This window comes from Oncorhynchus nerka, linkage group LG10 (assembly GCF_034236695.1).
Source record: "Oncorhynchus nerka isolate Pitt River linkage group LG10, Oner_Uvic_2.0, whole genome shotgun sequence".
Taxonomy (NCBI): domain Eukaryota; kingdom Metazoa; phylum Chordata; class Actinopteri; order Salmoniformes; family Salmonidae; genus Oncorhynchus; species Oncorhynchus nerka.
In genome coordinates this window covers 79,364,559-79,392,486 of record NC_088405.1, presented here as the reverse complement: position 1 = coordinate 79,392,486, position 27,928 = coordinate 79,364,559, and the positions used below count along the sequence as shown (strand labels likewise).

The 27,928-nt window shown below is 44.1% G+C and overlaps 1 protein-coding gene across 8 annotated transcripts; it reads left to right on the top strand.

The window, feature by feature from the left end:
* Nucleotides 1–27,886, top strand: LOC115136069 (cullin-5-like). 8 transcript variants are annotated; one of them, XM_029671458.2, is made up of 19 exons: nucleotides 1–95; nucleotides 2,159–2,268; nucleotides 2,621–2,720; nucleotides 4,932–5,108; nucleotides 8,545–8,686; nucleotides 9,107–9,252; nucleotides 9,889–9,969; nucleotides 12,839–12,980; nucleotides 15,636–15,766; nucleotides 20,229–20,336; nucleotides 20,497–20,561; nucleotides 20,818–20,950; nucleotides 22,338–22,469; nucleotides 22,542–22,665; nucleotides 23,203–23,378; nucleotides 23,473–23,634; nucleotides 25,686–25,804; nucleotides 26,008–26,131; nucleotides 26,344–27,886. In XM_029671458.2, exons 1-19 carry the CDS (start codon nucleotides 72–74, stop codon nucleotides 26,536–26,538), a joined length of 2,391 nt encoding a protein of 796 aa, XP_029527318.1. In that variant the 5' UTR covers nucleotides 1–71; the 3' UTR covers nucleotides 26,539–27,886. The 8 variants fall into 8 exon arrangements, with proteins under 8 accessions (XP_029527318.1, XP_064879851.1, XP_029527321.1 ...); XM_065023779.1 differs by having other exon boundaries at nucleotides 22,542–22,674; XM_029671461.2 differs by having other exon boundaries at nucleotides 2–95; nucleotides 12,839–12,932.
* The last annotated feature ends 42 nt before the right edge of the window (nucleotides 27,887–27,928 follow it).

Below are 27,928 nucleotides of genomic sequence, written 5' to 3'. Positions count from 1 at the left end.
GTTAAAAACCCATTGGCAACTACAACCCTGTAAATCTCGCGAGATTGTTCGAGGAACTAAATTCAGGGAACATGGCGACGTCTAATTTGCTAAAGGTAACAGGCACCGCAATTCAATACTTTTGATGACATTTAATCAGTCTTTGTTGCATAGTCAATGATATATTACTGTACATTGTTAAGCGCCCATGCCTGAAGATGGTCTTGCAATATAGGTAGGTGATATGAAGTCCTGTTTGTCTTGCAAGCATTGAAAGGACAGCTATTTACTCCTCCAAGTCACTGGCGTTAATAACGTTAGCCTGGTGCTAGCTAGCTGTGCCAGTTAGTGGCTAGTACACACACGTTAGCTAACTGGTTAACCAGCCAACTAACTGGCTAAGAAAGCATGATCATTTAACTTGGCATGACTGTCGTTCACTGAGTTGCTAGCTAACCTCACCAACGATCGATTGCCTTTTTCATGAAACACTAAGTTAGCTTGCTAATAGTAGTTAGGCAACCGGAATAACAATAACGTTAGATGGCTGGTTAGAAGATGCCCCAGTATCTGTACTTTATGCCACGTTCAAGACAACTGGAAACTCGGAAAAAAACAACTCCAACGGTGCAAAAGCCATTTCAAAGGTCGTCCAACTCGGAATTCCAAGTCATAAACTCGGAAGATTACTGACGTCTTGATTTGACCTTGTTTTTTCCCTAGTTGAGGGGAACGGCACCTCACTACCTCCAGGCTCTGATCAGGCCCTACACCCAAACAAGGGCACTGCGTTCATCCACCTCTGGCCTGCTCGCCTCCCTACCACTGAGGAAGTACAGTTCCCGCTCAGCCCAGTCAAAACTGTTCGCTGCTCTGGCCCCCCAATGGTGGAACAAACTCCCTCACGACGCCAGGACAGCGGAGTCAATCACCACCTTCCGGAGACACCTGAAACCCCACCTCTTTAAGGAATACCTAGGATAGGATAAAGTAATCCTTCTCCCCCCCCTTAAAAGACCTAGATGCACTATTGTAAAGTGGCTGTTCCACTGGATGTCATAAGGTGAAAGCACCAATTTGTAAGTCGCTCTGGATAAGAGCGTCTGCTAAATGACTTAAATGTAAATGTAGTTGCCAGTCTTCTTGAAAGCACCACAAGAGACGTCCACGTTGACTACGCTTATGACGTGTCTCCTCTCTAATGCCCAGGAAGCTGAGATTCAAACTCCCATTAGGGAACTTAATCTATTCAACCAAAATGTGTCATCCGCATTTAACCCAACCCCTCTGAATCAGAGCGGTGTGAGGGGCTGCCTTAATCCAGAGCTTCCCAAACTGTTTCACTCAGGCTCTTGTTCCAACATTGGGGAACGTTAAGAAATCGTAAAACCCTGATTGCAAGCTTTTAAATGATATTAAACTCAACCATTATTATTTTCCAGTGATAAAGACAAAGGATGTGTAATGGTATGGTGGAGTATGCAAAATGGGTCAACTTTGAGCACCACTATCTCCTGAATGTTGTGTCATTCAGGTCCAGTAAGTCACTTTCTGACCACTTCTATCATGGGCAAACATGTATGGAAAGTTAAATAAAAAGGGGTGCGACCAAAAGTTGCTTGAAATCAATTGGAACGATCCTATAGCTAGTCATGTCTGTATACTCACTGCATTGTTATTGTATCACTACACGTAACACTCCCTCACAGGTAAGCTGGCTGGCTATAGACAAAAACAGATGTTACAGGATTGAAGCACCTGGGTTGTTGTTATGGATAGAAACTATCCAGCACAAGCAAGCCTGTTCTCTATTAATGGGCCTCAATCAGCCTGTCCTATGATATTGGAGAAATTAACCACCACCAGGCTTGTTTACTGCTGTTGTGTTCCTGCTAATGTTCAAATGGGCCCACTGCCTAGTTCCTAAACATTCAGCAACCACTGGGATGAATATCAATTGTATATCCATGATTTCCCGTATCCTCTCTTCTCATCTCCTTTTCAAATCACATTGAAGCAGAAGAGCTGAGGTTCCTCCCCTCTGCTAAAATGTGTTTTGAGAAGGCGGCAAGGAGAGAGGATGCGAGGAATCAAGTAAATACAATTGCGGTTCACCCCTTATGTTGTCATAACTGCTATAGCCAGAGGTGACACTTCTACCCTTCTCATTCTCACCAAGAACAAAGGCTCTCTCCAGTTCGAGGACAAGTGGGACTTGATGCGTCCCATCGTCCTCAAGCTGCTCCGCCAAGAGTCAGTCACCAAACAGCAGTGGTTCGACCTCTTCTCGTGAGTATGGCCACTCATCCATGTGCTCTGTCATACTGTTTTGGCCTATTCCGTTTGGTTCTTAGTGAATACATTTGATTTATTTAACCTTTTATTTCATTAGGTAAGTCGGTTAAGAACAAATTCTAAGTTACAATGGCAGCCTAACCCGGGCGATGCTGGGCCAATTGTGCGCCGCCCTATGGGACTCCCAATCACGGCCGGTTGTGATACAGTCTGGACTTGATACCTCGAGAAAAGGCTGTCATTCTGTTTAACAGGCATTTCACATTAACGCCTGTCTGAGCTGTTAAAGACCAACAAATGGATTAATTGATTGATCTCCTCCAATCTGATCTCTTGGTTTCCATAGAGATGTCCATGCAGTATGCCTATGGGATGACAAGGGGCCGGCCAAGATTCACCAGGCACTGAAAGAGGACATCCTAGACTTCATCAAGCAAGCACAAGCAGTATGTATCAAATCACATTTTATTTGTCACATGCGCCGAATACAACAAAGGGGGGGTTCAATGTAAATAGTCCGGTGGCCATTTGATTAATTGTTCAGCAGTCTTATGGCTTAGGGTAGAAGCTGTTAAGTAGCCTTTTGGACCTAGACTTGGCATTCCAGTACAGCTTGCCGTGCTGTAGCAGAGAGAACAGTCTATGACAGTCTGTGACTTGTCTTTGAAAAAATGTTGGGCTTTCCTCTGACACCGCCTAGTAGAGAGGTCCTGGATTGCGGGAAGCTTGGCCCCGGTGATGTACTGGGCCGTACACACTACCCTCTGTAGCGCCTTACGGTCGGATGCCGAGCAGTTGCCATACCAGGCGATGATGCAACCGGTCAGGATGCTCTCAAGGGTGCTGTAGTAAAACTTTTTGGGGATCTGGGGACCCCTGCCAAATATTTTCAATCTCCTGCGGAAGTTGAAACTCTCGACCCGCTCCACTGCCTGTCGATGTTAATGGGGCCCTGTTCAGCCCCCCCTTTCCTGTAATCCACGATCAGCTCCTTTGTCTTGCTCACATTGAGGTAGAGATTGTTGTCCTAGCACCACACTGCTAGGTCTCTGACCTCTCTGACAGGTCTCTGACCCAGCCTATAGGGACCTCCTCCCTATAGACTGTCTCATCGTTGTCGGTGATCAGACCTACCACTGATGTGTTGTCAGCAAACTTAATGATGGTGTTGGAGTCGTGTTTGGCCATGCAGTTGTGGGTAAACAGGGAGTACAGGAGGGGACTAAGCATGCACCCCTAAGGGGCCCCAGTGTTGAGGATCAGTCCAGGATCCAGTTGCAAAAGATGTTTAGTCCCAGGGTCCTTAGCTTAGTAATGAGCTTTGTGGGCACTATGGTGTTGAACGCTTAGCCGTAGTCAATGAACAGCATTCTCACATAGGTGTTCCTTTTGTCCAGGTGGGAAAGGACAGTGTGGAGTGCGATGGAGATTGCGTCATCTGTGGATCTGTTGGGGCGGTATGCGAATTGGAGTGGGTCCAAATGCTACGTGGCGGTACTCACCTTCGCTTTCTTGGGCACAGGGACTATGGTGGTCTGCTTGAAACATGTAGGTATTACATACTCGGTCAGGCAGAGTTTTTGATTGCACAGTCGTCCTTGAACAGTTGGTACTCTCTGGCATGCTTCAGTGTTGCTTGCCTCGAAGCGAGCATAAAATGCTTTTAGCTCGTCTGGTAGGCTTGTGTCACAGGGCAGATCACGGCTGGTTTTCCCTTTGTAGTCTGTAATAGTTTGCAAGCCCTACCACATCCAACGAGTGTCAGAGCCGGTGCAGTAGGATTCAATCTTAGTCCTGTATTGACGCTTTGTCTGCTAAAGCCTGCTAAGTCCTGCTAGCATTGAAATGACTGCCATTTTTTCCTTCACTGAGTACTACTAAAGGCATCCGCACGCTTCCCAGCCGAAACAGTTCTGTAGAGTTCGTACAAATATTATGACAACATTTTGTGAAATATTTGTTAGTTTTGGACTTCGTTGAGTTTTTTGGGGGGCTGTTCGGGGGCACATTTTTCCTGGAGGCAAGCCAAAGTTCGGAGCCAAAGGCATCCTTTGTCGGTTATTGGTCAACAGTAGGGATGCTTCAATAAAGTCTTTGTCATCAAACAAGAGACAACTCATTTTCAAGCACATTTTTTTATTGAAAAATACTATACCAAACATCATAGTTAGATGTCCATTTTGCGTGACTGAGATATCCTCTGCAAAAACATCAAAGTGAATGACTGATTTATTAAGTTATCTTAGATTCATTCTATTTTGAGGAAGTGTATACTGGCAACGGTGTCTCAAAATGGACAAACAGTACTATTGTGCTTTTTTTCTTGTTTTTCAAGCAAATGTCTTTTAAGGGAGTATGCGAGCACACTTGTTTGGTTTGCCTAGCCAACTTCGGCTAGCCGCCAGCCGAAATGAGGCATGCTGACACCTTAACGATAGCTTGGAAGCAAGCTATCTGTGCCAGTCGGCTACTGCGTAACCAAGCACTCTACTAGCCTATCCCTGAGAACCTATATTTTCAACATCATATATGTCTATAACACTGCACTCAGTTGTTCTCTCCCCCTGCAACATGTTGAGTAACCAAGCAGACCATCTATTACCCTCAGTTTTTCCAATGCCATAAAGTCCATAAGTGCCCTGCTCTCTCCCCCACAGCGGGTGTTGAGCCACCAGGATGACACAGCGCTGCTGAATGCCTACATCGTTGAGTGGAGGAAGTTCTTCACTCAGTGTGACATCCTGCCCAAACCTTTCTGCCAGCTGGAGATTACGCTCATGGGCAAACAGGGCTGCAACAAGAAGTCTAACGTAGAGGACAGCATCGTACGGAAGGTGAGGAGGGGGGCGGTTGTGAGGGGCAGCAGCAGTATTTGGTTGTATTTACATTGATATAAGAGAATTTCTGGTTGACATGAGGAAATTATACTGCCTGTAAATTCAGTCTGTCCCTGCTCATGTATCATGCATCTCATTTCACTGTCCCTTCTGCTACCTTGTGGCTGTGGGCTGGTAACGGTCCTAGAAGGTAGCATCCGGAGGGTTGACGGTTCAAGTCCTGAGATTGAGAGGGACAATATATTGGGAGTCAGCTGGCTACCGGAGGGTTGTTGTGATATCCATGCCATCTCCTGTCATTGTGCCCTTGAGCAAGGCACTAGATAAAACAAAAATATAAATGCAACATGTAAAGTGTTGGTCCTATGTTTCATGAGCTGAAATAAAATATCCCAGATATTTTCCATACACAAAAGCATATTTCTCTCAAATGTTGGGCACAAATTGGTTTTACATCCCTATTACTGCGCATTTCTCCTTTGCCAAGATAATCTATCCACCTGACAGGTGTGGCTGATTGAGTCGTGATGGGAGGAGCAAAATGGAGTTGTGATCAGATTTGCCGACGGGAGGGCAGGGGAGGGCCTTGTAGACATTTAGAAAAGTTGGATAGCAGTGGTCCAATGTTTTACCAGCGCGAGTACTACAGTCAATGTGTTGGTAGAACTTTGGCAATGTTTTCCTCAAATAACAAAGCAAATTTGAGGAAACGCTACCGAAGTTCTAACACCACATTGACTGTAGTACTCACGCTGGAAAAACATTGAATCACTGCTATTCAACTTTTCGAAATGCCAAGATTGTTTTGATCATGCGACTGGGATACGTTCTGGGTAGCCTCTGAGAATAACATCAAATACACTGAGTTCATCAGGAAGTGTATAGGAGATGTTGTACCCACTGTGACTATTAAAACCTACCCAAACCAGAAACCGTGGATAGATGGCAGCATTCGCGCAAAACTGAGTGCGAGTCACCGCATTTAACCATGACAAAGTGTCTGGAAATATGGCCGAATACAAACAGTCTAGTTATTCCCTTCATAAGGCAATCAAACAGGCAAAACGTCAGTACAGAGACAAAGTGGAGTTACTATTCAATGGCACAGACACGAGACGATGTGGCAGGGTCTAGAAACAATCATGGATTACAAAGGGAAAACCAGTCACGTCTTGCTTCCGGACAAGCTAAACACCTTCTTCGCCTGCTTTGAGGATAACACAGTGCCACCGATGCTCCTGCTCTGTGGCTGACGTGAGTAAGACATTTAAGCGTGTTAACCCTCACAAGGCTCCCGGCCCAGACGGCATCCCTAGCCGCATCCTCAGAGCATGCACAGACCAGCTGGCTGGAGTGTTTACAGACATATTCAACTCTCCCTATCCCCGTCTGCTGTCCCCACTTGCTTCAAATGTAACTAAGAAAACAAAAGTAATTTAGTTCAGTTACCATCACCCCATAGCACTCACTTCTTTCATCATGAAGTGCTTTAAGGGGCTAGTTAAGGATCATATCACATCTACCTTACCTGACACCCTAGACCCACTTCAATTTGCTTACGGCCCCAATATATCCACAAACGATGCCATCGCTCTGCACACTGCCCTATCACATCTGGACAAGAGGAATACCTATGTAAGAACAAAACAAAGGAGATGATCGTGGACTTCAGGAAACAGCAGGTGGAGGACGCACCTCTCCACATCGACGGGACCGCAGTGGAGAAGGTGGAAAGCTTCAAGTTCCTCGGCGTACACATCACCAGCAAACTGAAATGGTCCACCCACACAGTGTTTCAACCTCAGGAGGCTGAAGACATTTGGCTTGGCCCCTAAACCCTCACAAACCTTTACAGATGAGAGCATCCTGTCGGGCTGTAGCACTGCCTGGTACGGCAACTGCACCCCCGCAACCGCAGTGCTCACCAGAGGGTGGTGTGATCTGGGAAACGAATCACCGGGGGCAAACTACCTACAACGCCTAATGTCACAGGAAGGCCATAAGATCATCAAGAACATCAGCCATCCGAGCCACGGCCTGTTAACCCTCCTATCGTCAGAAGGCGAGGTCGGTACAGGTGCATCAAAGCGGGGACCGAGAGACTGAACAACAGCTTCTATCTCAAGGGCATTCTATTCTTCTGTATGTTATTCAATGCCATGCCGACATTGCTCGACTTAATATTTATATTTCTTAATTCCATTATTTTACTTTTAGATTTGTGTGTATTGTTGTGAATTGTTAGATACTACTGTACTGTTGGAGCTAGGAACACAAGCATTTTGCTACACCCGCAATAACATTTGCTAAATATGTGTATGTGACCAATACAATTTTATTTTATTTGAAAAGGACACTAAAATGTGCAGTTTAGTCACACAGCACAATAAGCTATTCATTAACCACCTCCAAAGTCGTTTAAGAGAAATTGTCATTGCGACCAACCGGCCTCCCAACCACAGACCACGTGTAAGCATGCCAGCCCAGGACCTCTATATCCGGCTTCTTCACCTCCGGGAATGTCTGAGACCAGCTACCCGGACAGCTGATGAAATTATGGGTTTTCACAACCGAAGAAATTCTACACAAACGGTCAGAAACCGTCTCACTGAAGCTTATCTGCGTGCTCTTCTTCTTCACAGGGTCTTGACCTGACTGCAGTTCGGCATAGTAACAGACTTCAGTGGGCAAATGCTCACCTTTGATAGCCACTGGCACACTGGAGAAGTGTGCTCTTCATGGATGAATCCCGGTTTCAACTGTACCGGGCAACAAACACAATTGCATTTTATCGATGTCAATTTAAATGCAGAGATAAAGTGACAAGATCCTGAGGCCCATTGTCATGCCGTTCATCCGCTGCCATCACCTCATGATTCAGCATGATCATGTTGCAAGGATCTGTACAAAATGAAAAGGTCCCAGTTTGTCCATGGCATACATACTCACCAAACATTTCACCCATTGAGCATGTTTGGGATGCTCTGGATCGACGTGTACAACAGCGTATTCCAGTTCCTGCCAATATCCAGCAACTTCACACAGCCATTGAAGAGTAGTGGGACAACATTCCACAGGCCACAATCAACAGCCTGATCAACTCTATGTGGATATGTGTCGTGCTGCATGAGGCAAATGGGGGTCACACAGACTGTTTTTCTGATACTTATTATTATATTTTTTTTAAGGGAAGCTGTGACCAACCGATGCATATCTGTATTCCCAGTCATGTGAAATCCATAGATTAGGGACTTGTGATTTTTATTTCAATTGACTGATTTTCTTATATGCACTGTAAATCAGTAAAACCTTTGAAATTGTTGCATGTTTCTCACATGGAATAGCTTTCATTTCTAACTGACCCCAAACTTTTGAACGGTAGTGTATATATTTAACAATAAAGCAATGTTCTAATAATCTTCTGTGTGCTCAGCTCATGCTGGACACGTGGAACGAGTCCATCTTCTCCAACATCAAGAATAGGCTCCAGGACAGCGCCATGAAGCTGGTGCATGCCGAGCGCCTGGGGGAGGCCTTCGACTCTCAGCTGGTCATTGGTGTCAGGGAGTCTTATGGTGAGCAAAACAATACTGTCTCCTTTAGCTGGGGTAGAAAGATGCCTAATGAACACGACTGTGGTGTATGTATACAATACCAACGGATAATTTACCAAATCATGGTGCCAAATTGGATAGATATTTCATGTCGATATTGGTGTGAAGCCCCCAATGACATTGATATGGGATGTACGTGAAAATGTGAGCTACTACAAGTTAGTGTGAACGAGAGAAATGAACTCTTAACCCCCCTCCACAAAGATATCTATAATCCTCCTGGGTAGTGTTCATAACACACCAAATGGAAGAAAACGTACTGAAACCGGAAGGGACTAATTGGACTCATCCAATAAGAAATGCAAATTTTTGTTTTCTATTGCAAAACATTGCGTGCTGATAAACTTGGCCCCTGGGGTCCTCCCTGTCTTCCCTCTGCAGTGAACCTGTGCTCAAACACGGATGACAAGTTGCAGATTTACAGAGAGAACTTTGAGAAGGCCTACATGGACTCCACCGAGAGGTTCTACAGAACACAGGCCCCCTCCTACCTGCAGCAGAACGGAGTTCAGAACTACATGAAATATGTGCGTATTACCAGGATTAGGGTTGTACAATTCCTATAACGTTTTGAAAATCCTCAGATTTTCCAGAACTGGTGGATTCCTGAATTTTTGGAAAACTTGGCCGTTTTTATAAAGTTACTGGAATTTTGCCACCCTAAAGGATCCGCTGTCTCCGTGACAACCGCTCTCCTCTGTCAACATAATCACACGATAAGTTATAATTTGAATTCCAAATGGACGAGCCTCGTCCATACCCCTCAGGTGCTCAGGTAGATTTGAAACGATTGCATAGGTGTAAGCCATATGGCGCATATCCCAAACAGCCAATTGGAAGGCAATTTGAAGCAATGACCACACTGTTTAAACCTATCTACTCCTTTCAGATCTATAGTGCCTGAGGTTTGATTTGGAATTCAGTGATGACAGCGGTTGAAAGAAATCGAAAACGATCTGTATGAGACTAATACTGTTCAGCAGGTTCTTTGTGATTTCTCAGTAGGCTGTAAAATCCTGGTACCATTAGCAAAATCCCAGGTTTTCCAGAAATTAAAATAAGCAGGAAATGTGGGAATCCTTCTACTGAGATGTCTGGAAAACCTGTTTGTCTGTAAGCTGGGCTATCCATCTGAGGTGAAACCAACATGTGTGTTCTAACAGGCAGACGCCAAGTTGAGAGAGGAGGAGAAACGGGCGCTGCGCTACTTGGAGACGAGACGGGAATGTAACTCTGTACAAGCAGTGAGTATTCTATATCGCCACCACTTCTGTGTGACTATTATGGGCTGTAGAAAGGTCTGTATATAAAGCAGGGGAGCCCTCCCGTTCAGAGCAGGGCCATGTTCATTAGAACACAAAACCTTTGAAACTGAGGTGCTGCTGTAACAATTTCACTGTTTCTGTTTCTACAGTTTTTACTGCTTTTATAACAAAAAAATACCCCAACCATGGTGCATGGTGAAATAATGAAAACATCAGTAGCCTGAAAATCACCACAAATGCAATAATGGCATTAAAATGAATGTGTCGATAGGACAGCAGTTGAAAATAGTCAATTATTGTCAGCTCGTGCTTACATGGTGTGTGTCTTCATGCAATGGCTTCAGTTGGAGGATGTCCACGTCACATAAACAATGAAAGCTGGTGAGTGTGTTGCTGCTGATGTTTTTTGCTTGATGTATGGTTTGCTTTCTGTGATGACATTTTGTGCTGATAATCGGCCCTTAGCAATTTCACCGGCTTGTTCTATCCAAGCGGTGCCGTCCCTTCCTCTCTCCTATCTCACCGTTTTCATTTGGTGTTTGAACGGGCACCTGCTCAGTGTTCACATTCCTCTGCTTTTTGCGCTTAGTCCTCAGCGGTGTAGGTTGAGGCTCAGAACCAGAAGAATAATCATCAGGATGTCATAATACACTGCTCAAAAAAATAAAGAGAACACTAAAATAACACATCCTAGATCTGAATGAATGAAATATTCTTATTAAATACTTTTTCTTTACATAGTTGAATGTGCTGACAACAAAATCACACAACATTTTTCAATGGAAATCAAATTTATCAACCCATGGAGGTCTGGATTTGGAGTCACACTCAAAATTAAAGTGGAAAACCACACTACAGGCTGATCCAACTTTTATGTAATGTCCTTAAAACAAGTCAAAATGAGTCTCAGTAGTGAGTGTGGCCTCCACGTGCCTGTATGACCTCCCTACAACGCATGGGCATGCTCCTGATGAGGTGGTGGATGGACTCCTGAGGGATCTCCTCCCAGACCTGGACTAAAGCATCCGCCAACTCCTGGACAGTCTGTGGTGCAACGTGGCGTTGGTGGATGGAGCGAGACATGATGTCCCAGATGTGCTCAATTGGATTCAGGTCTGGGGAACGGGCGGGCCAGTCCATAGCATCAATGCCTTCCTCTTGCAGGAACTGCTGACACACTTCAGCCACATGAGGTCTAGCATTGTCTTGCATTAGTAGGAACGTAGGGCCAACCGCACCAGCATATGGTCTCACAAGGGGTCTGAGGATCTCATCTCGGTACCTAATGACAGTCAGGCTACTTCTGGCGAGCACATAGAGGGCTGTGCGGCCCCCCAAAGAAATGCCACCCCACACCATGACTGACCCACCGCCAAACTGGTCATGCTGGAGGATGTTGCAGGCAGCAGAACGTTCTCCACGTTCTGAAGAGCACAGGGCGCCAGTGGCGAATTTGCCAATCTTGGTGTTCTCTGGCAAATGCCAAACATCCTGCACGGTGTTGGGCTGTAAGCACAACCCCCACCTGTGGACGTCGGGCCCTCATACCACCCTCATGGAGTCTGTTTCTGACCGTTTGAGCAGACACATGCACATTTGTGCCCTGTTGGAGGTCATTTTGCAGGGCTCTGGCAGTGCTCCTCCTGCTCCTCCTTGCACAAAGGCGGAGGTAGCGGTCCTGCTGCTGGGTTGTTGCCCTCCTACGGCCTCCTCCACGTCTCCTGATGTACTGGCCTGTCTCCTAGTAGCGCCTCCATGCTCTGGACACTACGCTGAATGACACAGCAAACCTTGGCATTGATGTGCCATCCTGGATGAGCTGCACTACCTGAGCCACTTGTGTGGGTTGTAGACTCCGTCTCATGCTACCACTAGAGTGAAAGCACCGCCAGCATTCAAAAGTGACCAAAACATCAGCCAGGAAGCATAGGAAATGAGAAGTGGTCTGTGGTCACCACCTGCAGAACCACTCCTTTATTGGGGGTGTCTTGCTAATTGCCTATAATTTCCACCTGTTGTCTATTCCATTTGCACAACAGCATGTGAAATTTATTGTCAATCAGTGTTGCTTCCTAAGTGGACAGTTTGATTTCACAGAAGTGTGATTGACTTGGAGTTACATTGTGTTTTATGTGTTCCCTTTATTTTTTTGGGCAGTGTATATTTCTTCCCCATCACGAGTCGTTTTTATTCAGATCTTGTAGCAACTCTAACGCAGTATGTGCATCCATTCATAAATGACGCACTTTCTCACTATGTTCTCCAAGTAGGCCAGAGTAGACTGATGAGACTGCTTGGATTCGGTGGACTGATAAAGGGTACATAATTAGAATATACCAGTACAATAGATTGGTCCGCTCTGTTCTTCATTCTCAATTGGGGATTACATAATTATGCATTGTTCGCTTCCCCTCGCTCTTCAACTCACCCTTTCTCCCCCATCATACTTTACTTCATTTATTTCATCTGTTATAGGTGTTCAATTAGTTTTGGTATAGTTTAGGTTCAGTTTCTAGGCAATTGTTGGGGTGATTGTCAGCTGGGCACCGCACCTTCAACTGTCGGGAGCAGGCCCTGCTATCGGGGGGTCAACCATTAAAGTGACATTCCTTCGTAACGTATAATTCTGTTTGTAATGTTAAGATTCTAACAATGACCGTGTTATATACTTATTTAGGAAAAGTCAAGAACGGAGGAGGGCATGGCTTTAAAAATGGCAGTGTAATAATTCCTTATGTTAAACTACTTTTTGACAAATGCTGATATAAAAGTTATTTATAAATACATTTTTTAAAAATGATATTATTGGTGATCTGAGCGACCATGGTTTTTCTGTTTTCCTCCTCAGCTGATGGAGTGTTGCGTGAACGCCCTGGTGACATCCTTTAAGGAGACCATCTTGGCCGAGTGTCCAGGCATGATCAAGCAAAATGAGACAGAGAGTGAGTACGGCTGGAGTGCTCCTGGCACCAAAGGCTCGGCCAGCACAGGTTTGCAAACCAGGAAATAACCTTGCAGTCTTCCACTTCACTTCCTATTTCAATTTGTCCACATCAACCAACCAACCAACCAACCTCTGTCTTTGCCCATTCTGTGTGTCAGTCAACATGTTGTCAACATTAACCCCCAAACATCAGTGTCTGACCACAAACGCACCTTCTACTGTGTGTGTGTAACCAATAGTCTACCTATATGTGTGTCAGTATTAACCAATGTGTCTTTGTAGAACATGTCAGTTTTCTGATGTTTAGCAGTAAAATCTGAATGTAGCTTTCTAACCCTGGCAGTATACCACCACTGTGATGTTTAGCAGTAAAGTCTGAATGTAGCTTTCTAACCCTGGCAGTATACCACCACTGTGATCTGTAGCAGTGAAGTCTGAATGTAGCTTTCTAACCCTGGCAGTATACCACCACTGTGATGTTTAGCAGTAAAATCTGAATGTAGCTTTCTAACCCTGGCAGTATACCGCCACTGTGATGTTTAGCAGTAAAATCTGAATGTAGCTTTCTAACCCTGGCAGTATACCACCGCTGTGATGTGTAGCAGTAAAGTCTGAATGTAGCTTTCTAACCCTGGCAGTATACCACCACTGTGATGTTTAGCAGTAAAATCTGAATGTAGCTTTCTAACCCTGGCAGTATACCACCACTGTGATGTGTAGCAGTAAAGTCTGAATGTAGCTTTCTAACCCTGGCAGTATACCACCACTGTGATGTTTAGCAGTAAAATCTGAATGTAGCTTTCTAACCCTGGCAGTATACCACCACTGTGATGTTTAGCAGTAAAGTCTGAATGTAGCTTTCTAACCCTGGCAGTATACCACCACTGTGATGTTTAGCAGTAAAATCTGAATGTAGCTTTCTAACCCTGGCAGTATACCACCACTGTGATGTTTAGCAGTAAAGTCTGAATGTAGCTTTCTAACCCTGGCAGTATACCACCACTGTGATGTTTAGCAGTAAAATCTGAATGTAGCTTTCTAACCCTGGCAGTATACCACCGCTGTGATGTTTAGAACTTCTAGAGCTGATTTCCAGGAAACAGATTAAGCCTTGTCCTTGACTAAAAAGCATGTTCAATGGAGACTCAATCAATTGAACGGAAACCAACCCCTAAAGATGTATTTAAATACGGGCCCCAAGCTCTGCTGCATACCCCTTGTTCTATTTATTTACTATAATCTAGAAGTAGAAAACGAGACTGAAATTGTTGCATTTATATTTTTGTTCAAAGATTTTACTGAAGTACAGTTCATATAAGGAAGTCAGTCAATTGTCATAAATCCGTTAGGCCGTAATCTACGGATTTCACCGATATGCATCTGTTGGCCACAGATACAATAGAAATAAACAAAGGTAGGGGCGTGGATCAGAAAACCAGTCAGTATCTGGTGTAACCACCATTTGCCTCATGCAGCGCGAAACATCTCCTTACATAGAGTTAATGTAATGTTGTCCCACTCCTCTTCAATGCCTGTGCGAAGTTGCTGGATATTGGCGGGAACTCGAACACAGTCGTGCACGTCGATCCAGAGCATCCCCAAGCTCAATGGTTGACATATCTGGTGAATATGCAGGCCATGGAAGAACTGGGTCATTTTCACCTACCAGGAATAGTGTACAGATCCTTGCAGCATTGAGTCGTACATTATCATGCTGAAACATGAAGTGATGGCAGGACATGACACGACAATGGGCCTCAGGTTCTTGTCACCGTACCTCCTGTGTATTCAAATTGCCATAGGTAAAATGCAATTATGTTCATTGTCCGTAGCTTATGCCTGTCCATACCATAACCCCACCGCCACCGTGGGTCACTCTGTTCACAACGTTGACATCAGCACACCACTCGCCCACACAACGCTATACACGCTGTCTGCCATCTGCCCAGCACAATTGAACCTGGGATTCATCCATAATGAGCACACTTCTCCAGCGTACCAGTGGCCATCGAAGATGAGCATTTGCCCACTGAAGTCGTTTACAATGCCAAATTGCAGTCAGGTCAAGACCCTAGTGAGACAAGCATGCAGATGAGCTTCCCTGAGACGTTTTCTGACAGAAATGATTTGATTTGCAAATGCACAGTTTCATCAGCTGTATGGGTGGCTGGTCTCGCAGGTGAAGAAGCCTGATGTGGAGGTCCTGGGCTGGCATGGTTACCAGTGGTCTGCGTTGGAGGCGGCTTATGGTAGAGGAACTAACATTAAATTCTCTGGCAACAGCTCTGGTGGACATTCCTGCAGTCAGCATGCCAATTGCACGCTCCCTCAACTTGAGACCTCTGTGGCATTGTGTTGTGATAACTGCATCTTTTTAGTGGCCTACTATTGTTCCCAGCAAAAGGTGCACCTGTGTAATAATCATGCTGTTTAACCAGCTTCATGATATGCCACACGTCAGGTGGCTTGATTATCATGGTGAAGGAGAAATGTTTACTAACAGGGATGTAAAAAATTGGTACACAAAATTTGAGAGAAATAAGCTTTTTGTGCAGATGGAACATTTCTGGTATATTTTATTTCAGCTCATGAAACATGGGACCAACACTTTACATTTTGCGCTTATGTTTTTGTACAGTATAGAATCTATAGACTGTAGCTTACTTTGGACAGTGGTTGATTGTAGTTCTCCGCCTCCTAGAGCTCCACCTCATGTTCTCTTTGATGGACAAGGTGCCTAGTGGCATTGAACCCATGCTGAATGACCTAGAGGACCACATCATGTCTGCTGGGCTGGCCGACATGATGGCCTCCGCCGAGACCATCACCTCGGTGAGTGCTATACACACACACGCCCAAGCACACACACATACGGTCATGCTCACACACACAGACATGTTATACTAACAGAAATATAAAATACATACAGTCCCTTTGGAAAGTATTCAGACCCTTTGACCTTTCCACGTTTTGTTACGTTAAAGGCTTACTCTAAAATTATATTGTTTTTGTCCCCTCATCAATCTACAGTCGTGGCCAAAAGTTTTGGGAATGAAACAAATATTAATTTCCACAAAGTTTGCTGCTTCAGTGTCTTAGATATTTTGTCAGATGTTACTATGGAATACTGAAGTATAATTACAAGCATTTCATAAGTGTCAAAGGCTTTTATTGACAATTACATGAAGTTGATGCAAAGAGTCAATATTTGCGGTGTTGATCCTTCTTTTTCAAGACCTCTGCAATCCGCCCTGGCATGCTGTCAATTAACTTCTGGGCCCCATCCTGACTGATGGCAGCCCATTCTTGCATATTCAATGCTTGGAGTTTGTCAGAATGTGTGGGTTTTTGTTTGTCCACCCGCCTCTTAAGGATTGGCCACAAGTTCTCAACGGGATCAAGGTCTGGGGAGTTTCCTGGCCATAGACCCAAAATATCTATGTTTTGTTCCCCAAGCCACTTAGTTATCACCTTTGCCTTATGGAAAGGTGCTCCATCATGCTGGAAGAGGCATTATTCGTCACCAAACTTTTCCTGGATGGTTGGGAGAAGTTGCTCTCGGAGGATGTGTTGGTACCATTCTTTATTCATGGCTGTGTTCTTAGGTAAAATTGTGAATGAGCCCACTCCCTTGGCTGAGAAGCAACCCCACACATGAATGGTCTCAGGATGCTTTACTGTTGGCATGACACAGGACTGATAGTAGCGCTCACCTTGTCTTCTTCGAACAAGCTTTTTTCCGGATGCCCCAAACAATCGGAAAGGGGATTCATCAGAGAAAATGACTTTACCCCAGTCCTCAGCAGTCCAATCCCTGTACCTTTTGCAGAATATCAGTCTGTCCCTGATGTTTTTCCTGGAGAGAAGTGGCTTCTTTGCTGCCCTTCTTGACACCAGGCCAACCTCCAAAGGTCTTCGCCTCACTGTGCGTGCAGATGCACTCACATCTGCCTGCTGCCATTCCTGAGCAAGCTCTGTACTGGTGGTGACCCGATCCCGCAGTTGAATCAACTTTATGAGATGGTCCTGGCGCTTGCTGCACTTTCTTGGGCGCCCTGAAGCCTTCTTCACAACAATTGAACCGCTCTCCTTGAAGTTCTTGATGATCCGATAAATGGTTGATTTAGGTGCAATCTTACTGGCAGCAATATCCTTGCCTGTGAAGCCATTTTTGTGCAAAGCACTGATGACGACATGTGTTTCATTGCAGGTAACCATGGTTGACAGAGGAAGAACAATGATTCCAAGCACCACCCTCATTTTGAAGCTTCCAGTCTGTTATTCGAACTCAATCAGCATGACAGAGTAATCTCGTGCCTTGTCCTCGTCAACACTCACACCTGTGTTAACGAGAGAATCACTGACATGATGTCAGCTGGTCCTTTTTGTAGCAGGGCTGAAATGGGTTGGAAATGTTTTTGGGGATTCAGTTCATTTGCATGGCAAAGAGGGACTTTGCAATTAATTGCAATTCATCTGATCACACTTCATAACATTCTGTAGTATATGCAAATTGCCATCATACAAACTGAGGCAGCAGACTTTGTGAAAATGTATATTTGTCCATCTCAACTTTTGCCCACGACTGTACACACAATACCCCATAATGACAAAGCAAAAATAGAAATGTTTGCAAATGTATATTTAAAATATTATATATACATACATACATACATGCATGGATGCATGCATACATACACGCACAGTTAAGGTCGAAAGTTTACATACATTTCAACTCAGTTCCTGAGATGTAATCCTAGTAAAAATCCCCTGTCTTCGGTCAGTTAGGATCACCACTTTATTTTAAGAATGTAAAATTTCAGAATAAAAAAGTGAGGTATTTTTATTTCTTCATCACATTCCCAGTGGGTCAAACGTTCACATACACTCAATTACTAGTTGGTAGCATTTGGCTTTTAAATGGTTTAACTTGGGTTAAATGTTTTGGGTAGCCTTCCAGAAGCTTCCCACAATAGGTTGGGTGAATTTTGGCCCATTCCTCCTGACAGAGCTGGTGTAACTGAGTCAGTTTTGTTGGCCTCCTTGCTCGGATATGCTTTTTCAGATCTGCCCACAATATTTCTATGGGATTGAGGTCAGGGCTTTGTGATGGCCACTCCAATACCTTGACTTTGTTGTCATTAAGCCAACAACTTTGGAAGTATGCTTGGGGTCATTGTCCATTTCGAAGACCCATTTGTGACCAAGCTTTAACTTCCTGACTGATGTCTTGAGATGTTGCTTCAATATATCCACATAATTTCACTTCCTCATGATGCCATCTATTTTGTGAAGTGCACCAGTCCTTCCTGCAGAAAAGCACCCCCGCAATATAATGCTTCCACCCCCATGCTTCACAGTTGGGATGGTGTTCTTTGGCTTGCAAGCCTCCCCCATTTTTCTCCAAACATAACAATGGTCATTATGGCCAAACAGTTATATTTTTTGTTTCATCAGACCAGAGGACATTTCTCCTAAAAGTACGATCTTTGTCCCCATGTGCAGTTGCAAACCGTAGTCTGCCTTCTTGATGGCGGTTTTGGAGCAGTGGCTTCTTCCTTGCTGAGCGGCCTTTCAGGTTGTGTCTGTACGGGACTCGTTTTACTGTGGATATAGATACTTTTGTACCTGTTTCCCCCAGCATCTTCACAAGGTCCTTTGCTGTTTTCTGGGATTGATTTGCACTTTTTGCACCAAAGTAAGTTCATCTCTAGAAGATAGAACACGTCTCCTTCCTGAGAGGTATGAATGGCTGCGTGGTCCGATGGTGGTTACACTTGCATACTATTGTTTGTACAGATGCACGTGGTACCTTCCAGGCATTTGGATATTGCTCCCAAGGATGAACCAGACTTGTAGAGGTCTACAATTTATTTTCTGAGGTCTTGGCTCATTTTTTTTTTAGATTTTCCCATGATGTCAAGCAAAGAGGCACTGAGTTGAAGATAGGCCTTGAAATACATCCACAGATACACCTCCAATTGACTCAAATGATGTCAATTAGCCTATCAGAAGGTTCTAAAGCCATGACATTTTCTGGAATTTTCCAAGCTGTTTAAGGGCACAGTCAACTTAGTGTATGTGAACTTCTGACCCACTGGAGTTGTGATATAGTGAAATAATCTGTAAACAATTATCGGAAAAATTACTTGTCATGCACAAAATAGATATCCTAACCGACTTGCCAAAACTATAGTTTGTTAACAAGAAATGTGTGGAGTGGTTGAATAGTTTTAATGTGTATGTAAACACATATACTTCGTCTTTATATATATATATATATACTCAGTACTTTGTTGAAGCACCTTTGGCAGCGATTACAGCCTCTTCTTCTTGTCTTCTTCTTGGGTTTGACGCTACAAGCTTGGCACACCTGTATTTGGGGAGTTCCTCCCATTCTTCGCTGCAGATTCTCTCAAGCTCTGTCAGGTTGGATGGGGAGCATTGCTGCACAGCTATTTTCAAGTCCCTCCAGAGATTAGGCTGTATAAATTAGGCTGTAACGTAACAATGTGGAAAACGTCAAGGGGTCTGAATACTTTCCGAAGGCAAATGGGCATTATTTTCGTTGCGCTTATTTGAAATGCGTATATCAATTACTTTTGAGTATTATGTCATTTGTATGTCACTGGCCTGAACTACAGTCCAATGTACATGGCGACAACTCAATATTAGGAAGGTGTTCTTTTCAACCGTCCTGATAGAAAATGATATAGGGTCTATTTCTTAGAGAATAAGTTGAAATTGAAAAAGGTTGGAATTCACACTTATTGGTTTGATTTGTAACGGCACAGTTCTGTCTATGGCTTTATTTTTTTTTTTTTTGCCTACTTGAAATGTATTTTGACAACAGTATTTTATTTTATACATTCTTTAGGGTATTTTATAACAAGATATATTTTGATCTATCGTTTCCCATCTCTACAGTCATTCAATTTTTTTCTTCAAATAAGGTCTTGTTTGGGGGTGGAACTCATTAGAATAATACCTAGCATGCTTTGCAAGTGTTCATTTTTACATTAGCATTTTGGTCATTTAGCATCCAGAGCGACTTAGTCAGTACATTTGAACTTTAAGTAGATTAACAACCACATAAAACCGCAAATAAATCTCTTTTGTTACAGAGAATATTGTTGAGGTTAAGGGGGTACTTGCAAAAGTATTTTATTTTGATACATTGGTCTTTAGGATATTTTTTGTAATTATATTTAGTCATCTTTGCCTTCTCTGTATATTACTTTTGTATTGTATTTACTGAAAGAAGGTATAATCTCTGTCGTGTGTGTGTATTTAGGACTCTGAGAAGTACGTGGAACAGCTCCTCACCCTGTTCAACAGCTTCAGTAAACTGGTGAAGGATGCCTTTCAGGATGACCCTCGCTTCCTCACAGCCAGGGACAAGGTCAGCACAACGTTTGTCCAACATTGGTCCAACATTACCAATTAAGCCCAATGTTCTGTCAACATTTGTCAAACATTGACACAACGTTGTCAGGTAATATATGCACAGTATATGCACGTGGTTGTCACTGCATAACCTAACCAATGTTTTTTTTCTTCAGGCTTACAAAGCAGTTGTGAACGACGCTACCATTTTTAAATTAGAACTACCGCTGAAGCAGAAAGGGTAAGAGACGCTCTGTGTCCTACTGTATGCCTTCATTTCTTCACCGAATTAAAGGTGGATTCCTGCACACAGTTGAATGCTCCCACAGTTTTAGTGACGTTGCACTTGATAAAACTGCGGCTGGGTGATCTTTTAGTTTTTTAACAACTTAAATAAAAAAAGTATACTTCTGAATTGTTAATTGCTTCATTAGTTAATGAGTGAACGTGTGTGTTTAAAACACTGCTCTACTTCCTCTGTGCTGTCTGTCTGTCAGGGTGGGTCTGAAGACCCAGCCGGAATCAAAGTGTCCAGAACTGCTGGCCAACTACTGTGACATGCTGCTGAGGAAAACCCCGCTCAGCAAGAAACTCACCTCCGAGGAGATCGAGGCCAAGCTCAAGGAAGTGGTACGTGGATGGGAGGAGTGTGTGTGTGTGTAATGATATGCAAGCTTTCCATATGGCTACAGCAACACTTGGATGCATTAACACAGATTACATTGTACACTTCCTTCGGAAAGTATTCAGACTCCTTAACATTTTGTTACGTTACAGCCTTATTCTAGAATGTACGAAATCTGTATTTGGGGAGTTTCTCACATTCTTCTCTGCAGATTCTCTCAAGCTCTGTCAGGTTGGATGGGGTGAGTTGCTGCACAGCTATTTTCAGGTTTCTACAGAGATGTTCGATTGGGTTTAAGTCCGGGCTCTGACTGGGCCACTCAAGGACATTCAGAGACTTGTCGCGAAGCCACTCCTACGTTGTCTTTGCTGTGTGCTTAAGGTCATTGTCCTGTTGGAAGGTGAACTTTCGGCCCAGTCTGAGAACCTGTTCCAGAGTGCTCAGGACTTCATCAAGGATCTCTCTGTACTTTGCTCTGTTCATCTTTGCCTTGATCCTGACTAGTCTCCCAGTCCCTGCCGCTAAAAAACATCTCCACAGCATGATGCTGCCACCACCATGCTTCACCGTAGGGATGGTGCCAGGTTTCTTCCAGACGTGACGCTTGGTATTCAGGCCAAATAATTATTGTTTTCATCAGACCAGAGAATCTTGTTTCTCATGGTGCGAGAGTCTTTAGGTGCCCTTTGGCAGATCAGTGCCTTGAAACAATATTGTCTCGGAGCTCTAGGGACAATTCCTTCGACCTCATGGCTTGGTTTTTGCTCTGACATGCACTGTCAACTGTGGGACCTTTTTATATAGACAGGTGTGTGCCTTTCCAAATCACTTTTTAGAATAAGGCTGTAATGGTGCAAAATGTGTCAAGTCAAGGGGTCTGAATACTTTCCGAAGGCACTTTATGACGTACATCATTGTCTGTTTTTGTTTGTCAAAAGTACATCTAAAGTCAACAATTTTTCACGTGACTTTATCTGTGAGAGAACTGACCATATGTTTTTTTTTTTGTCAGACAAACATCATCCCTTGTCATTCATGCAGCAACAGATGACTCCCATTAAAAAAAAACATTTGTCTCCATTTTCAGACACAAAATCAGTGTATATCTGGCCTTAGGTTGAGGAGAGTGTCGATCATGTTGCTTCACCTATCCGCTTTTTTCAGATCTGCAAACACTTAAATGTTTGTTCTTTGGACGGGACAATCTCAGCTGGGTCGTGTTCATTAGACCCCAAACAGAAGAAAATGGACTGAAACAGGGAGGGACTACTTAAACTTGTCCAATAAAAAACACTTGTTTTCCGTTGCAAAACATTTTGCTACGGTGTGCAGTAATGAATACCCTGATTGCACAGTGGTGTTCTGTGTGTGTGTGTGTGTGTTATCCTGCAGTTGCTGGTGTTGAAGTACGTGCAGAACAAAGACGTGTTCATGCGCTACCACAAAGCCCATCTGACGCGACGCCTCATCCTGGACATCTCCGCCGACAGCGAAATCGAGGAGAACATGGTGGAGTGGCTCAGGGTATGACCTGTGTGTGTGATTGACTAGCTACAATTACACCACTTCTCCAATTACCTCTAACCTTGCTTACAGGAGGTGGGCATGCCCGCGGACTACGTGAATAAGCTGGCCCGGATGTTCCAGGACATCAAGGTGTCCGATGATCTCAACCAAAACTTCAAAGAGTGTCACAAACACAACAAGCTGGCCCTATCAGGTAAACCAGGTAGCTGTACCTAATATAATTTACCTAATATAATATATATGCCATTTAGCAGACACTTTTATCCAAAACAACTTACAACGGTGAATGCATAAATGTTCGTATTGCTGGCCGTAGCTGGAATCGAACCTGTACGTTTGGGGTGTTTGGTGTAGGTGGCTGGATTAGACCTAGTGAAAAGTAATACAAATGCTATTGATACAGTCCTGTTTGGGATTCTGCTTTGAGTTTGCACTTTTGGGACTATTCCACTGACTCCGTTGTACCAGAAAAAAGCACAGCTCAAGTACTTGAAAGTGTATATTATAGAATGAAACAGGAAACTAGAATGGACATACACTTTTTAGCAATTTGCCAAAAAATGACGGCCATCTTAGTCAAGTTGTTTCATTCTAGAAACAAATATATTGTTTAAAACAATTATTGTTATTATACTAGTATATTATATATCTCTATGGTGTATATATTAGACATAATGGATTTGAACTCGGGTGTATTTCCTTCCTCCCCCTTCCTTCCCCTCTTGTGCAGCGGACTCTGTCAACATCAAGATCCTGAATGCCGGGGCGTGGTCTCGAAGCTCAGAGAAGGTGTTTGTGTCACTGCCCACTGAGCTGGAGGATCTCATCCCCGAGGTGGAGGACTTCTACAAGAAGAACCACAGTGGCAGGAAACTGCACTGGCACCACCTCATGTCCAATGGCATTGTGAGTGTAGAGCATGTAGCAGGCACCCTCCTCTCTGTCCAGACCCTTAGAGATCATATATTTCATTCTATATTATCTGTGTAATTCTATCCAGATCACCTTTAAGAACGAGGTGGGACAGTACGACCTGGAGGTGACCACCTTCCAGCTGGCAGTGCTTTTTGCCTGGAACCAGAGGCCCCGGGAGAGGATCAGCTTTGAGAACCTCAAGCTGGCCACGGAGCTGCCTGACGCTGAGCTCCGACGCACCCTATGGGTAAGGCACGGTGTCAATGGATAGATAGAGGTCAAAGGGTTAGCTATTGCAAGGATTAAGGATGCAAGATTCCTCTAACATTCCCAAAATTACCATGTTTTCCCGAAATCTTAGTTAAAGGAATTCCATATTTGTTGCATATTCCTGCAATCTTCCAACTAGGTTTGCTGGAATACCTGGGAAAGTTACTAGAAAAAAACTTCTGCTAACCACAGCGTTTTATTGATTTGATATGTAACAAACACTAAAGGAAAAAGGAATCTCTGCACACTCAGGATCAATGCACAATTTAAAATGTACTCTATATACACAAAAGTATGTGGACACCCCTTCAAATTAGTGGATTTTGGCTATTTCTGCCACACCCCTTTTGTCCTGCTAGAGCTGCCCGGTCAATTGTAAGTGCTGTTATTGTGAATTGGAAACGTGTAGGAGCAACAAAAGCTCAGCCGCAAAGTGGTAGGTCACACAATCTCACAGAACGGGACCGCAGAGTGCTGAAGCGCATATAGTCTATCCTCATTTGACCGCACTACTGAGTTCCAAACTGCCTCTGGAAGCAAAGTCAGCACAATAACTGTTCGTCGGGAGCTTCATAAAATGGGTTTCCATGACCGAGTAGCTGCACACAAGCCTAAGATCACCATGTGCACTGCCACTGCTAGAGTGGTGTGAAGCTCGCCGCCATTGGTCTCTGGAGCTGTGAAAACGCATTCTCTGGAATGATGAATCACGCTTCACCATCTGGCAGTCTGACGGACGAATCTGGGTTTGGTGGATACAAGGAGAACGCTACCTGCCTTAATCCATTGGTGGAGGAGGAATAATGGCCTGGGGCTGTTTTTCATGGTTCGGGCTAGGCCCCTTAATTCCGGTGAAGGGAAATCTTAATGCTACAGCATACAATGACATTCTAGATGATTCTGTGCTTCCAGCTTTGCGGCAACAGTTTGGGGAAGGCCCTTTCCTGTTTCTTCAGCATGACAATGCCCCTGTGAACAAAGCGAGGTCCATACAGAATTGTTTTGTCGACCGGTGTGGAAGAACTTGACTAGCCTGCACAGAGCCCTGACCTCAACCCCATCGAACACCTTTGGGATGAATTGGAACGCCGAGTGCGAGCCAGGCCTAATCGCTCAACATCAGTGCCTGACCTCACTAATGCTCTTGTGGCTGAATGGAAAGCAAGTCCCCGCAGAAATGTAAGAACATCTAGTGGAAAGCCTTCCCAGAAGAGTAGAGGCTGATTTTTAGCAGTAAAGGGGAGACCAACTCCATATTAATGCCCATGATTTTGGAATGAGATGTTTGACAAGCAGGTGTCCACATACTTTTGGTAATGTAGTGTATTGAGCTTTTGGTCGTCAGACCATCAGAGCAGAAATAAACACAATGACAGAGGCAACACATAGGCAACGTGTGTCAAAGCAATCAGACATGATGAGCAACAGCTGTGTACAAAAACAAACACCAGGAGACATTTTATTGTTTTAGTATATATTTTTTACATTTGTTTTAAATAAAATGTTTACATAATGCATAAACACTTAACAGGTGTTAATACCAGGAGAAGCCATATTAGAGCATTACCCTCATGTCTAAATCCTCAATAAGCCCTGATGGATGTGAAGTGCCAAGCATATACATCCAAAAGAGTTCCCTTTGGTACAGCGTTTTCTCAGTGTTCCCTCTGGGTGAAGGTTAAACTTTTCAATACCCATAAAATGTAAAGAGGAGACCATGTGAACATGTATTGAAGTGGCAGGCAACAGGGTAATATTCATCATTATGCCTTATGTACACTAATTATTTGCTTAAGGCACCTAGAGGTTTCCCATATTCAACAAACACACCCTGAAGCTCCTCTGCAGATTCCATATGACCATAACTATTAGTACTTTTTAAAAGCATTTTTCATCGACTGTTAACTGCTATCTCAACCTCCTAAACTCCTCACAGCTAATTTGTTTTTATTTTTTTATTACACATTTAAGTGTACTGACTAGTCTCTCCTCCTTACCTCTTTCTATTTCTCTTTCCTTTTCCTCCAGTCCCTGGTAGCGTTCCCCAAGCTAAAGCGGCAGGTGTTGTTCTACGACCCCGTGGTGGGCTCGCCCAAAGACTTTGCCGAGGGCACACTCTTCTACGTCAACCAGGAGTTCTCACTAATGTAAGTGTTGGCTAATATAAGTGTTCACTAATCTATGTGTGACAGGCTGGGGTTTGCAACCAGGCTTTCCACCGCCACGTCAGAGATTACTCTTTGGGCTGGCTTTACTTAACTTGCAGGTTGAAGTTGGAGGTTGTCATGTATTTTGTACGTGGCACAAAAATGACACTAGTTCCAGCTCTAAATAGTGTGTCTGTGTCCAGAAAAAACTCCAAGGTCCAAAAGAGGGGGAAGATCAACCTGATTGGCCGGCTTCAGCTCACCACGGAGCGAATGAGGGAGGAGGAGAATGAAGGAATTGTCCAGCTCAGGATATTGAGAACACAGGTACTATATAAGGGCTTCCTATTGACAAGTCATCATTGCAAATAAGGATTTGGGGATTTCTGACGTTCTCCCTCCTCGTCTTCTTCTCCATGCACATTGGGGCAGAAGATCTGAGGTTTCGCCCCTTGCTCTTCTCCAATGCATTTAGAGGAGGCAAGGAGGGTTAAATTCACTTGAAATTCACTCTCTCTCCCTTGTCACTCCCTTTCCAGGAGGCCATCATCCAGATCATGAAGATGAGGAAGAGGATCACCAATGCCCAGCTGCAGACGGAGCTGGTGGAGATCCTCAAAAACATGTTCCTACCCCAGAAGAAGATGATCAAGGAGCAGATGGAGTGGCTCATCGAGCACAAGTACATCAAGCGCGACGAGACTGATCTCAACACCTTCCTCTACATGGCGTAGCGGCGTTGACAACGTTTAATTGTGGTGACAACGTGTGACTTTGGGGGTTCTTCATCAGGCCTGATGGACAATAGAATATTTCCAGGCTGACCTCCCTTTAATAAACAGATGATCTGTTGCATGGGGAAATGCAGACTTGATTTATGACAGCGTTACGGAAATGTTTAAAAGGAGGAGTTTGTGTGGGGAAATTAAAGGGTAAGAAAGAAAATGAGTTTGAGCTTCTCAGCGGGAGTCGACACCCACTGAGTTTTCAGTTGTCGTTTTTGGCTAGAAGGCGTTTCCTAGTCTGTAGACGGGACATGGTTGGTGGTTGTGAAAGGTCTGTTGCAATGCGTCGTCCTCCCTGTCAAACTACCCCGCAGACCACGCCCCCTCTCCCACCCCATCCATGAACACCCCACCACAATTGGAGTAACATTGGTTGGTGTTGGGTATCTCTAACGACATGGCAAGAAATAGGAAAAGCGTTAGAAGAAGCTCCGTTTCCCTCCATATCTAAAGTCCTAGTTTTGAGCCAGGCCAACACTATTCACCGGACCTCTTCAACAGAACGAGTTGTGTCCCCTGGCAGCTGTCTGAGCCAAGCTGTCGGCCATGTTTTTTGTGGCCACTGGTGGTGACAAACAAAGCACTAAAGACAATTACTCTCTGCTGTCACATATGTGACGCTGTTCTTGGACATTCAGGGTTGGTTTCCCGGGCCCAGACTAAGACTAGTCCTGGGTCTAAAAATATTTCTCAATAGATTATCTCCATTGAAAGTGCACTTTAGTCCAGAACGAGGCTTATCCTGTGTCGGGGAAATCTTCTCAACAGTATGTTATATTTCAGAAACTGTTTTCCCAAACGAGACGGACTGTGGGCTGTTAGTTCCCAGTTCCAAATCGACCTCAAGCATTCTACCCATGGGAACTTGTCTTTCAAATTCTGACAACATCTGATAAGTGCACACGATAGACTTGATGGAGCTCTATCAGAAAGCAAGGTGGAGTAATCACCATATTGGTGGTCGCTCATATTCAATCTCTTCAGATCTACAGGAAGAGTTTAAGCATAGCTGTTAACGGTCGGTTTAGAAGAGGGGTCGTGTGTATTATATGGTAATAACTAGCTCTGGTCCAGAGCGTTTAAGTACGGCTCACTGACGCTGAACTTGCACGCCATTAGCAAGTCGCACGTAAACACCCTGGACCAGAGCCAGGTAATAGCCAGAACTATATATAAAGATCTGTTTATATATAACCGTATCTTTATACATGGCTCTGATGGTAACTACTACAATACAGAGCTAAAGGAGTGTACATAAAGATGTTGATGATTAAATAAACAGCACCTTATTATAAAACGTTGTATGAACTTTGTTAATCGACCCTGGGCTACTTCCCAA

Excerpts from the sequence above, each read along its gene's own strand:
- LOC115136069 (XM_029671453.2), top strand. The coding sequence starts at position 2,029 with ATGTGTTTTGAGAAGGCGGCAAGGAGAGAGGATGCGAGGAATCAA. Across the intron at positions 15,767-20,228 it reads CCGCCGAGACCATCACCTCG|GACTCTGAGAAGTACGTGGA; the intron begins GTGAGTGCTATA and ends GTGTGTATTTAG. Across the intron at positions 26,132-26,343 it reads TCAGGATATTGAGAACACAG|GAGGCCATCATCCAGATCAT; the intron begins GTACTATATAAG and ends CTCCCTTTCCAG.